General features: G+C 37.5%; 1 protein-coding gene across 1 annotated transcript; it reads left to right on the top strand.

Moving 5' to 3' along the window:
* The first annotated feature begins 851 nt into the window (after positions 1-851).
* LOC129770476 (UDP-glucosyltransferase 2-like) lies at positions 852-3,847 on the top strand. Its single transcript, XM_055773340.1, has 2 exons — positions 852-3,144; positions 3,202-3,847. Exons 1-2 carry the CDS (start codon positions 1,862-1,864, stop codon positions 3,470-3,472), a joined length of 1,554 nt encoding a protein of 517 aa, XP_055629315.1. The 5' UTR covers positions 852-1,861; the 3' UTR covers positions 3,473-3,847.
* The last annotated feature ends 10,241 nt before the right edge of the window (positions 3,848-14,088 follow it).

Below are 14,088 nucleotides of genomic sequence, written 5' to 3'. Positions count from 1 at the left end.
ACTGCTTTTCTGATTTAAATAATTTCGAACACTCACGTTCCCCGAAAATCATTTTTTCTGTGCGCGATCTATATTGGCAGTATATAATTTCTTTCTTGACATATACACCTGACGCGGGCTGAGACACTTCAATCCTGATACTGACTGTTCAAATCCGTTGTTCCGTTCTCGAGTTAAATCGTGAGGAACGGACACCAAATCATTTTTTTTATATAGATATGCAAAATTTGTCGAAAAAATGACTTTCTAATTTTCCATCTTTCCGAATGGTTTTCATAGTTTTTTTTTAGCATATAAACCTGACGCAGACTGAGGCACTTCAATCCTGATACTGACTGTTCAAATCCGTTGCTCCGTTCTTGAGTTAAATCGTCAGGAACGGACACCAAATCATTTTATAGATTAATTTATATAGATTTTCAGAAAGCAATTCCGCCCCATTTGCTTGAATCGTTTTAATGGTTTCTTTATAACTGTTCATTCGAATGTGTTATTTCCCATTTGGCAAAAAAAAACTCGTAAGAATTTGTCGCCGACTGTTCGGAAATCAAAACAATTATTGTTTCACAATATAATGGTTTGCGAATTCAAGAAATCTCCCAATTTCGACAGTGAGCAAGATGGATCAGAGTGTGCACACGAGATGGATGATTCAACACGCGGTTGATAACCATTTTAAGTTTCGCGCTTAGATTGATTGATTTTTCTTCCGGTTACAAGATGTGAGAGAACATATTTTCGCAAGAAAAATATGATGTCAAGCTGACTAAGACTAAAACCCATCGTTCAGCATAAAGTACGTCTTTAATGTTCACGACTGTATTGGGATTCCCCTTCGCCAACATGTTAGTGCGAACATCCCCTTTAATATCAGTTTCTGAGACTCTTGAACAACGACTGTTTATTGCGTCGAGAGAGAAAAAATATTCATGCTGGACTCAGCGGATTATATTAACATTCGAGTTGATAGTTTAGAGCCAGCAGTCAAATGTATTAAAGGCGGTGTAACGAACTGAGGAGTGCAAAACTTGATGCTTCTCTGACAGGTGACTTCATTGATTGATTAGAAGTGTTAGAATAGTGGAAAAAAATTCAATGTGAGGTGTATAGAACACCACAACTCGCCGAAACAAACTCACAAACAGTGAATAACTCTTAGCAAATTTTGATAACGTTGTTGCGTCGGTTTGTTTACACCGTGCTGAGCTCAGTTCTGTTTAAATCAACGATGAGGAATACACATTGTTTGTTAATCGTAATATTTTTCTCGTGTGGGGCTGTTGGCAATACAAGTGATGAAAGCTATGAATCCGCACATAGTTTTCGAACAGTTATCAAAGACTATTGTGATTGGAAATATTCATGCTGCGAACCAACGGAAGCACTTTCACTCTGCAAAGAACTTTGCTTCAATTCAATTAACTGTACCGATCCTGACGAGGAGGTATTCGGGCGACTGCAGGTGGCGACATCATTCGGATTTTTAAAATCCAGAGGAGGATTTCTGGAAAAACCCACCCATCGCCCGGCAAAAGTGGTCTGCCCAGAAGGATACCGACCGGATCATCGAAATCGCTGCCGACTGGTGTTTGATTTTTAACCTATTTTTAGTTTCTATATACTCGTGTAAGCACCACATACAGAATGTTTAGTAATACACTCTATTGAACGAACCAAAATACTGAGTTACATTCCATCGCATGATAAGCGCACCGAAGCTTAATCCCTCGTGGTTCTTATCAATCGGTTCCAAAATGAAAGATAACACATTCCGTTTTTTCCACCAATAATTTTGTTTCTTTATCGCACAACGTATCGTCACGAGGTCAAGTAAACAGTGGCTGACGAAGAACAAGTGAAGATGGTGCTTAAAATTGTGCCGATCATTACACTCATTCACATCTCAATACAGTCAACTTCAGCTGAAAACATTCTCTTTCTGCAACCATTGCCGTCCAAAAGCCATCATATCTGGAACAAACAAATCTTCGATCGTCTGTACAACAATGGCCACAACCTCACGATACTTTCGTTCGAACCGGAAAAATCCACTCCCGGCAAGACATTTCTCATGATTGATAATTTCATGGAAAAGTTCAAGGCCGAATACGACGAGGAGTTGATTCCCACAGCCCAACTGAACCCATTCACAAACATTGTAGTGATGTATAAATTCCTCAACACTGCCAGTCGAATCCTGGCCAAAGAAGATGCCATTCGGCAGCTTTTGTCCTACCCGAAAAGCTTTAAATTCGATCTAATCATTCACGACTTTACAATGGGACAGTTCCTGCTTGGATTCGTGGAATACTTCGGAAATCCCCCGCTGGTATCGATTTCGGCCTTCAACATCCCCTCCTACGTAACGACCATTGCTGATGCACCGTTGTACACGACATACATGCCTCATTTTTCATCAGGGTACGATACCCGAATGAACTTCCTGGAGAGGGCCAAAAACACTCTGTATTGGGCATTCGATATTTTCTATCGAAATCAAATCTACATGACAAACGAGGATCGCCGGGCAAAGCAACTGTTCGGCAGAGACTCTACTTCAGTGAAAGTGATTGAAAAACGCTCCGACGTCATTCTGGTCAACAACGACTTCAGCATGGATTATTACCAACCGTTACCACCGAATGTGATCCCCGTCGGAGGCTTACACATATCTCGCAGCGAAGAGGTACCACCTATCGTCAAGCAGTTTATCGCCCGGGCCATCAAAGGTGTGATTCTGGTTAGTTTCGGAACCAATATTGCTAGCGAAAATTTGGGCGAAAATGTAAACAACGACATGTACAAAGTTTTCCATAGTATGCCAGAATACGGGTTTATTTGGAAGCATGGAAACCCGGAGACACTGGGAGCGATTCCACCTAACTTGCTGGTGATGAAATGGGTTCCGCAAGCTATGATCTTGGCTCACCCTAGAACGAAGCTGTTCATCAGTCATGCGGGACTTCTGAGTCTTCAGGAAGCCACTTGGCATGGGGTTCCGGTGATCGCTATACCCTTCTTTGCCGATCAGTATTCCAACGCGGATAAAATAGTGAGCGCACGCGTTGGTGTAAAACTACCCCTGACGGACATTAACGAGCCCAATTTGAAGCAAACTATCCTGCAAGTGGTCAACGATTCTAGGTAAACAACACATGGTAATAATCGAAGCACACACGTTTGCTCAACTTTTAATTTTAGGTACCACGCGAAGATGAAGGAACGTTCGTATCTCTTCAAAGGCCAACCCGACTCTCCCCTAGACCGGGCGATATTCTGGATTGAGAAAGTTATTGAAAACAAAGGTCTGAGTTATCTACGCTCACCCTCGCACGAGATGAATATTTTCCAAATGTACGGACTAGACATGATAGGAACAGTTCTGTTGGTAGCCTTCTGCTACTATCTTATCATCAGAAAACACATCCGAAAAGTAGTTTCCACCGATAGAAACAAACCAAAGAAAGAATAAACTGGTTCCCACGCTCCATTGAAATCAATCGCCGCCTTCAACGATGTCGATACTTGCTTTTTGATGATAACAACTTTTAAATAATCCATTCCATTGATATTCTCGATGAGACAGTTGCAACTAACTGTCGAGAAGAACTTGTTTTGTCAGTAGATGTACGATACAAGAATTGCTTATCTATTAAGCCTTTTGATCTCAGCGATGTAAAATTGGATTTCAGGACACGAAAAAATGTCCCCACATATCTTCACCATGATCGGCAAATGTTTTGTTTTCCGAAAACAAAATCTCTAAAATTATCGCCGGCGTAAAAAACTCAAAACCGATCACTAAACAAGATAACCACGTTTTCAGGCAAGAAAAAATGATGATTTATTCATTTTATTAAAAAATTTCAAAAAGCCGTTCACAAAATTGAGGGTCTTCACAGCAAATCAAATGCATCTCCGATTTGATTACTGTATCGATTGAATCGAAACTGGTTTTTATCACAAAAAAGAGAAATACTAAAAACCAGCAATTCCAGATGAAATCGACAAATGACAAAACATGAGTATTTTTGATTCGAATAAAAGTGTGTATTCCGTTTGGGTTGGAGGAAATATGAGTTTTCCATAGCAATTGGGAATTTTTTGACTCAAGCGTAACTTTGGAAAAGGGCGTATCGATTTGAGTAAGAGAAATATTTGATAATTTATATCTCAAAAACTATGAGTCGTATCGAAATAGTGTCTTAGAAAGAGTTATAGAGTATTGTTTTTTTTTTTTTTTATCTTCGCTTATTTTTCGTCGGCCTATTTCCGCCACTTTAGTGCCAATCACCGACATCAGGGAGGCGACTCCACCTGTTCCTACCTATCAGACTCAACAACTCATGAGCCGGGCCAACTTCTTTTACTTCCGCTCCGAAGGAAGACGTAACCAGAGATTTTTCGCCTCAGAAAATCCCAACGACGCCAGCTGGGATTGAACCCAGGCCGATCGGATTGTGAGGCTGTTACGCTAACCATACAACCACTGGCGCCGTCTAGAGTATTGTTGGCTTAATTTGAAAAAAATATACACTGAGAAGAAAAATTAGTACTCTTTCTTTTATTTACAAAGTAAAATTTTAATTTGCGATATCAAAAAATAAGTATTTTTTATATTTTTTTCAATTTTTTCATAGAAAATAGAAATAATGTAGAAAATTTAAAAAATGGGCCCAAGATGGTAAAACTATTTTGTGGAACATCGAATTTTTAGGAATTTTCGAAACTTCGAATTTTTGTATGTTAGCAATCATTCTTAGCCACAAATTATGAATTCTGATGTGATTTAAAACAAAAAAGGTGATCATCAATCTCCTTCTAAATGCAACCATTCTTAAAAAATAAAATAAAATATTTCTAATTATTATCTTTTTTATAGTAATTATTATCTATTATTATCTTTTTTATAGTAAATTATCTCTTTTAATATGTTTGTCGTGTTATACCGTCATGTTCATGAAATTTTATTAATTTTCTTATAATTTCCAACAATTTTTTTGATTGATTGAAATTTGTATTAAGATAAAAAAGATTTTTTAGTTTCGCTACGTTTTGTATTAACCCACATGTCTTCGAATGTTTCGTAACGTAACTCCTAAACATATGTCTTTACCATAACGATGTATTTGGAAAAGTTGTTGGAAATTATAAGCGAATTAATAAAATTCCATGAACATGATGGTATAACACGACAAACATATTTAAAGGGCCTATTTACTATTAAAAAGACAATAAATTACAAATATTTTTTTAAATATCTTGAGAATGGCTACATTTAGAAGGAGATTGATTATAACCTTTTTTGTTTAAAATCACATCAGGATTCATAATTTGTGGCTAAAAATAATTGCTAACTTACAAAAATTCGAAGTTTCGAAAATTCCTAAAAATTCAATGTTCCACAAATTTCGTCAAAAATAGTTTTACCATCTTGGGCCCATTTTTTAAATTCTCTACATGACTTCTATTTTATATGGAAAAATTTAAAAAAATATAAAAAATATGTATTTTTTTATATAGCAAATTAAAATTTTATTTTGTAAATAAAAAAAATAATTTTTCTTCTCAGTGTATATTTTTTTCAAATTAAGCCAACAATACTCTATAACTCTTTCTAACACACTATTTCGGCACGACTCATATTTTTTGAGACATAAATTATCGAAGATTTCTCCTACTAAAATCGATACTATCTTTTCAAAAGTTACACTTGAGTCAAAAAATGAACCATAATGATGTATTTGGAAAAGTTGTTGGAAATTATAAGCAAATTCATAAAATTTCATGAACATGACGGTATAACACGACAAACATATTAAAAGGGAATATTTACTATAAAAAAAACAATAAAATAGAAATATTTTTTTAAATATCTCGAGAATGGTTGCATTTGGAAGGAGATTGATAATAACCTTTTTTGTTTTAAATCACATCAGGATTCATAATTTGTGGCTAAAATGATTGTTAACATACAAAAATTCGAAGTTTCGAAAATTCCTAAGAATTCGATGTTCCACAAAGTTCGTCAAAATAGTTTTACCATCTTGGGCCCATTTTTTGTATTTTCTACATGACTTCTATTTTGTATGAAAAAATTTTAAAAAAATTTAAAAATATGTATTTTGGATATTGCAAATTGAATTTTTATTTTGTAAATTAAAAAAAGAGTACTAATTTTTTTTCTCAGTGTACATTTTTTTTCATATTCAACCATCAATACTCTATAACTCTTTCTAAGGCACTATTTCAGTACGACTCACAGTTTTTGAGATATAAATTATCAAAGATTTCTCTTACTCAAATCGATACGCCCTTTTCAAAAGTTACGCTTGAGTCAAAAAATTCCCAATTGCTGTGGAAAACTCATATTTCCTCCAACCCAAACGGAATACACACTTTCATTGGAATCAAAAATACAAGTTTTTAAAATTTGCATTTTTAGGACGATTTCATATGGAATTGCTAAAACGTAAGAAAAGTCACAGTTTGGTTGTGTCCGAGACACGACCGCATAGTTGACATAGGATTCCGTTAGGTTAGCTGTTGCATGCTGATTTTGGATATGTTTGAAGAATTACATCGTTAAACTCTTTGATAATGATTTAGTGGCCCTAAGAAAGCCCGTTTTGTTTGGTTGTTGGGTATTGTTTGTTCACTCCACCAGTGTTTACAACCGAGTGATGTTGACAGAAGAATGGTGATTAGTCGTTGGATGGTGCGTATCAAGATAGAAGATGCCGAAGTGGAATGAGATATGTTGAAAGCCGCCCTCTGTGGCCCTGAACGAGATGGCTCCTGTGTTCTGTATGAAAGAAATAAAGAAAAAAAACTCACCAATGAAATGTAATGTAATTATCATTATCGAACACAATCATCAAATTTGCTTACCACAAAAAAATATGTTACTTTATTATAGAGAAAACATATTTGAAATGGAAAACGTATTTTTTTTATAATTTTTACTGTCTGACTGTTTATTCAACCCATTTCCAGTTTCGCTTCAAACCCAACGGAACTCGATGTTATATGCCTCAATGCAAATTTCAATTGGACTAACAGCACCTAATACGATATGTAGAGCATATGGGAAATCTCTTTTTCGAATATTCCTTCACTTTTCCAACTTTTCTTTTTTTTCTTTTTTTCTTTTTTTTTCACCACATGAACCACTTTTCTTGGGTGAAAATGAACACAACAAAAAAGCAGACAGCTTAAACCGGACGTTCTGTTCTCGAGTAATTGAAATGAATCGTTTCATATTCCAAGTCATTTTTAAACACAATCGTTGTCATATACAATTTTACACTTACACTTGTGCTAAATGTTTTACAATGCATGATCGGTCATTGATATTAAATTTCACGAAGCAAGCAACATTACAGGCCCAAATTTAAATTTTATTTGCTAGGATTAATCGTATCACTCACCTTACTTGCAATATAAAAATGCCCCCGATTTGCATATATTTGCAATGCCGATTTCCCTATTATTTTATGCAATATAAAAACGAATATGGGTTATATCTGTGGTAATACCGCAAGGTTGACGAAGGACTTTCGTTGGTTTAGTGATCATGTCTTTGAAGTTGCATCAGAATCAATTTTCAATGTATGGATGAATGAATATTATTTGGGGGAATTCAAACACGAGTGCGTTCCGTTAGAGGCACAAGGTTTTGAGACTCAATACCTCTTTGTCGACTGAACGAAATGATATGATTATCACTTCATTCGAGAGATAAAATGTCTACGAGTTATATGACTTGCAAGCAAACTATTGATAGAGTCGAATGAACTGAAGAAGTTTTAAAAATCTAGAATTCAATACAACAACAGCAACATTCCTCGTTAATTCCTGGATGTGGTTTTTGCTTCTCCGTTACGAGCATTGTTTCGAAGTTTTTCTTTATCCCCTTTGAGTTGTTTTCTTTTTCTTTAGTGAGTTTCGCGGTGAAGTGAAGTGCATAAAAGAATCGAAAAAGAGGAAGCAGTGGCCCTGCAGTGATTGATTAATCGGCATAATGGCATCATCACGGGTTTGCCTGGCTCGACTCGGCTGAGTAGAATATAACGATAATCCTCCGCGATTGTTGTATCTCTGTGGCACGTGGCTTCTAATTCTATCTGAAGGGGTAGGGTAGGGTAGTAGAATGCATTATCGGATCAATTGATATATATTTTTTGACGTAGGACTTCGTCTTTGATTTATATATAGAGGGGTCACTCTGGGTGGCAATGGATGTAAGGGAAAAATTCATCATCGAATTTCAAAAACCGACCATGTACATTTTGTTTATTGGCCCAAAAAATTATCTGTGCAAAGTTTCAGCTCGATCGGACATGATTTAAGGGTGCTTCAAAGCGCTCAAAGTTTTTTTTTTATCCTCGAAAATCTCCCAAGGGGGGTGTGGCGTTATCACGAAAAAAAATTTGTGGCCGAAAATCGACTTTTTGAGACTCCCGAGTGGCCAAAAAATCAAAACTTTGAGTGCTTTGAGGCACCTCTAAATCATGTGCGATTGAGCACAGATCATTTTTTTGGACCAATAAACAAAATGTACATGGTCGGTTCTTTAAATTCGATAATTTTTTTTTCCATATCTTCATTGCCTCTCAGGCTAAGTCCCAAAGGCTCGATTTTCGGCCAAAAATTTTTTTCGAGATGCCACCAGATCTCGACGTTTCATGCATTTTCAAATCATTTGGCATCGAAAAAAAATCGATTTTCCAAATTTCCTTCCCCCCTTGGAAATGCCTTGAAAGCGGCTTGAAACATGAGAAATCGATCTTCATCGAAGGATTTTGAAATTTGCACGGAAGGTTTGTCCTGACTCTGTTCTCGTCCAAAAAATTTCGAGGTTCGAGGTAGGGTAAATGATCTTGGTTTGTCCAATTTGGGGTGTTTTTACGCAACTAGTAAATGCAAATCGATTTTTCTTCATGAAAATCACACATAATCACACACAAGTTTGGGTTTGTTGAAAAGCCCCAAGTCTCTAGTTGCTAATACTACCATAAGGTGTTGAAATTATTCAAATTTGTATGTTTTTTAACGATTTTCCTTAAAGAAGAATTATGATCATGGTTTGACCACCTCTGATCATGGTTTGCCCAAAAAAATGATCATGGTTTGTCCGGTTTTAGAAATCTCCATTTTTGAATGAAAACATTCGAATTCACAATTAGATGTTGCACTTATCATTGCTTGAGTTTACTGTCATCATATTGATTCCTTCATAATTTAGCCTTTCTTCAGAATATTGCCTTTTCTTGGGCATTTTAGAAGTGTTCACCTCAACACAATCAACACAGAAAAACCATACTTCTGCTATGCGCGAAGCACACCATAAACAAACATAAACAAACTGCAGCGCTATATAATATACTATCAAACTACTATAAATCATGTAAAAGGCAATTTCATTTATATGTTTCGAAACATTCGAAGGCCTTATTTGACACAGGAGCGCTGAATTAGAGCATTCAAAAAAGTGGGCAAACCATGATTATATTTTCGACTGGACAAACCAAGATCATTTACCCTGTACCACGAGATAGGTGCGACCTCGATTCCGAGTTTTCGATGGTACAATTCTCTCTTGCTCTCCTCCCTTGTAACAATTCTGCTACGGGATCGGATAAAACTAAGTTCAATTTGCTGAAAAACCTCCCTGATGTGGCGAAACATCGCTTGTTAAATTTATTTAATCAGTTTCTGAACCATAATATTGTTCCGGATGATTGGAGAAAAGTACGAGTTATAGTTATTCAAAAAAAATCCGCGTCCGACTTCAATTCGTACCGCCCCATAGCAATACTGTCTTGTATACGGAAATTGTTGGAGAAAATGATCTTGTTTCGTCTTGATCGATGGTTTGAAACAAATGAAATCTTTACAAGATTATTTGAACAATTTTTCGACCTGGGCTATTGGTTTAGGGATTGGGTTCTCCACAGAAAAAACAGCGATGGTCGTCTTTTTTAGGAAGCACAAACCCGCAAAACCAAAGCTTCAACTTACCGATCACTCGTGCTATGTCATTCAAGTATATTGGGGTATGGTTCGACCCCAAATGAACTTGGGGAACCCATATTATCTGAGTAAAAAATGTCAATAAAGAATAAACTTTCTCCGTACAGTTACCGACACCTGGTGGAGAGCCCATCCAGAAGATCTTATAATGTTGTATCGTACAACTATTCTCTCAGTGATGGAGTATGGCAGTTTCTGTTTTCAATCAGCTGCCAAAACACATCTCATTAAACTCGAGCGAATTCAGTATCTTTGTCTCCGTATTGCGTTGGGATGTATGCCCTCAACGCATACCATGAGTCTCGAGGTTTTGGCAGGCCTACTCCCACTAAAAGATCGCTTCAATTTATTATCGCTTCGGTTCCTCATCCGGTGTAGGGTTATGAAGCCATTGGTGATTGGAAATTTTGAGCAGCTGATCGAGCTAAATTTCACTCTGGATTCTTGAGTTCATCTCCATGCAGGTTGTTCATTCTTTGTATGTTTTGTGTTTGTGTTTGTTTTCCTGACTGCATCAATTCCTCTGTGCATTTTGATCTGTCCATGAAGCAGAAAATCCATAGAATTCCAGATTGCTGTCGATCGGAGTTCGTTCCAACGATGGACACGTATGCATGTGTCGATGTTTGTTTTTAACGTGGTTTGAAATATATTAAAGGTGAGCTACATTGTGTTGTGTTCAGAACCATTGAGAAATTTGTGATTTTTTTTTATATAAACCTGTTTTTATGTATGTATTTTGTTCGAAAAAGTTTAGGAGGGAAATCGGCAGTTAACTTAGTCACCGAGTTAAATTTTTTACGCTATTTACTAATATTAACGCGAGGACCTTTATAGCATACCTGATAACTGTCTAAGTTCGTTGATTTGTGTTCACGGTGGGTAACCAATAAATCGTCCATTAATGGTGTTACGACTTTTTTGCATCAGAAATCAAGTTTTCGTTTCACTTTATATGGATGTAAAAATAAGATTGTGTACACGGGTGAAGAGATTCGTGTCAGGAGGAAGTAGAATATGGATTGCAGTCAGTTGAATGAAGAGGCAATTAGAATAATCATTAACTTGAATAGTTCATCAGTCATCCTCGCTCTCAACGCTCGTCAATTCATTTTCTAGTCAATTCAAATCATGTTTACGGCGTATGCCTAAGTGGTCTGAACCATTAGCAAAGGTAGCTGCGATTGAAGGCGGCGTTTATCAGCGTCAAATCGCCTTAAATGAATTTTATTCTTTAGTCCGTAAAAATACCATCGCTAACTGGCAACGCAAATGGAACGAATCGAACTCGATTATCCCTAAGGTTAATCTCAAACCGTGGTTGAAAAGTCTGGATTTGAGTCGGGACATTATTCGTACCTTCTCTCGGCTCATGTCCAATCACGGTTCGTTAGATGTGCCACTCTTTCGTATTAATCTTGTCGGCAACAATCTCTGTGTTTGTGGCCAAGGTTACCACAACATCGAACACGTTGTTTGGTCATGCAAGGTGTATCTTGTCGCCAGTGCTAATTTAGAAAACTCTCTTCGGGTCAGAGGAAGGCAGCCCAATGTGCCGGTGAAAGATGTGTTGACTCGGTTAGACCTTGATTACATGTCCCAAATATATGTTTTCATAAAAGTTATCGATCTCTGTGTATGATTGTCCTAATATCCTTATATTCTCCTTTTCTTTTTCCTTCACGAGAAATCGGACCCCTTCTTACTAACATTAGAATAAAGTGAAATGTAAATATTAGGCTGTCAAAAAGTCCTGCGGTATTTTTTAAAATTTTCATTTGTTCATAAAATTAGTTACAATCATCTGTTTCAAGTCAAATATGCGCCGTTTTGTTCGATGACTTGTTCCCAACGAGATGTCAACTTCATAATACCCCTGTTATAGAAGCTCGCTTCCTTATTGGCAAAAAACTCGGATAGCCAATTTTCACAGGCCTCTTTTGTGGCTAACTTCTGACTACCTAGCTCGTTCGCCATGGACAGAAACAGGTGGTAGTCACTTGGTGCAAGGTCCGGACTATACGGCGGATGCAAAAGAACCTCCCATCTGAACTCCCGGAGCTTCTGGCGCGTCACCAAAGAAGTGTGTGGCCTGGCGTTGTCCTGATGGAAGACCATGCGGCCTCTGTTTATCAAAGATGGCCTCTTCTTCATGAGTGCTACCTTCAAGCGGTCCAGTTGTTGGCAGTACAGGTCCGAATTGAGCGTTTGGCCATAGGGAAACAGCTCATAATAGATTATTCCTTGACAATCCCACCAAACACACAGCAGAACTTTCCTGGCCGTTAATGAGGGCTTGGTCACCGTCTGAGTCGCTTCAGCACGACCGTTTGCGCTTCACGTTGTCGTAAGTGACCCACTTTTCATCGCCAGTCACCATCCGCTTCAGAAACGGGTCGATTTAGTTGCGATTCAGCAGCGATTCACATGCGTCGATACGGTCAAAGATGTTTTTTTGCGTCAACGTGTGTGGCACCCATACATCGAGCTTCTTTGTGAATCCAAGCTTCTTCAAATGGTTAATAACGGTTTGATGACTTATCCCCAGCTCTTGGCCGATGCTACGGCTGCTACTATGCCGGTCTTTCTCGGCTAATTCAGCGATTTTGTCGCAATTTTCGACGACAGGCCTTCCGGAGCGAGGCGCATCTTCGACGACCTCTACACCAGAACGAAAACGTTGAAACCATCGTTGTGCGGTGGAAATGGAAACTGTATCGGGTCCATAAACTGCACAAATTTTATTGGCAGCTTGAGATGCATTTTTGCCTTTGTCATAGTAGTACTGTAAAATATGTCGGATTTTCTCTTTATTTTGCTCCATATTTGCGACACTATAACTCACGAACGACTTAACCAAACAAAACACTGTCAAGGACTATATTATACCTTTCCAACAAGCTAAAGCATGACTCGATACAATGAATACTAGAATACTAGAACTACGCGCTTACAACGACACCTCGCGGAAATACCGCAGGACTTTTTTGACAGCCTAATACATAATAGATATAAGAATAGGTTTAAGAATTGAGTGTGATCATCAACATTGTCATAAAGGAGGCGATCTGGCGTAGTGGTAACATCCATTCCTCTCACGCTATAGGTCACGAGTTCTCACTCCCGACATTCTTCCAAAAATGAAAGTAAAAGTGACGAACCAGCCAAATGAGTTGAAAGTCACTATAATACAGATAAAAAAAAAACATTGTCATAATATCGTCAAATCCCTTTCCTGAAGAAAAATGTCACCCTTCTAAATACAGTTAGGAGTTTGGCTTCTTCAAACTTATGTAACTGAGCCTTTGAAAATAAACGATTGAAAAAAAAAAGTTCCAATTTCTATTTTACCTTATTTTCCTATTTGTGCATTACTTATCAGCATACCCTCGTATAATCTACTCAACTCAAACTCAAAGCGTAAACTCAAAACGCCGTTTTTTGTCGTCAAGAGTTCGCCACGTGTAAAAAAAGCTGTTAAAAAAGAAGAATCCTGTCAGTTATTCTGTTCTCCATGAATATATAGATGACCTCCACAGTTTCCCTACTTGTTGCATGAATTCCGACTGGTAGCAGTGGGAAACACATGATCCCTCTGAGTACGAATGAAGTTCCCGTTCCCATCCAAATTGGCAACTGTCTGCCAATGAAACTCAAAAATTTGATTGAAAAGCCCACAAAAAGTAATTTACGTAGTCCACGTCTTCTATCGGATATTGCACAATTTTCAAAATAATCAAAATGTAAAATCCCAATAGGAAGTATCCCGTGTCGGGCACACGTACAGAGCATCGAAGACTGCGACATACCAATTATGAGAACACTTGTAATACTAACCTCGAGTCAACCGCGAGTAATCGGTTACATATTACTAACATAGTCTAAGCAAACATTGTCAAAATATTGAACTCCCGGCCCCGTTAGGCTGACGCCATATGAGCCTTAATAAAATATATATTTTGGATAAAAAAAAAAAAAAAAATTAGGTTCTCAAATGGGGATCAACACTAGGGTAGGAGCCTACCTGTTGGTCTCAAATGTTCCTATCTCACG

This window comes from Toxorhynchites rutilus, chromosome 1, assembly GCF_029784135.1.
Source record: "Toxorhynchites rutilus septentrionalis strain SRP chromosome 1, ASM2978413v1, whole genome shotgun sequence".
NCBI classification, from domain to species: domain Eukaryota; kingdom Metazoa; phylum Arthropoda; class Insecta; order Diptera; family Culicidae; genus Toxorhynchites; species Toxorhynchites rutilus.
Note: the sequence above shows the minus strand (reverse complement) of the source record. Positions and strands in the feature narration are given on the sequence as shown.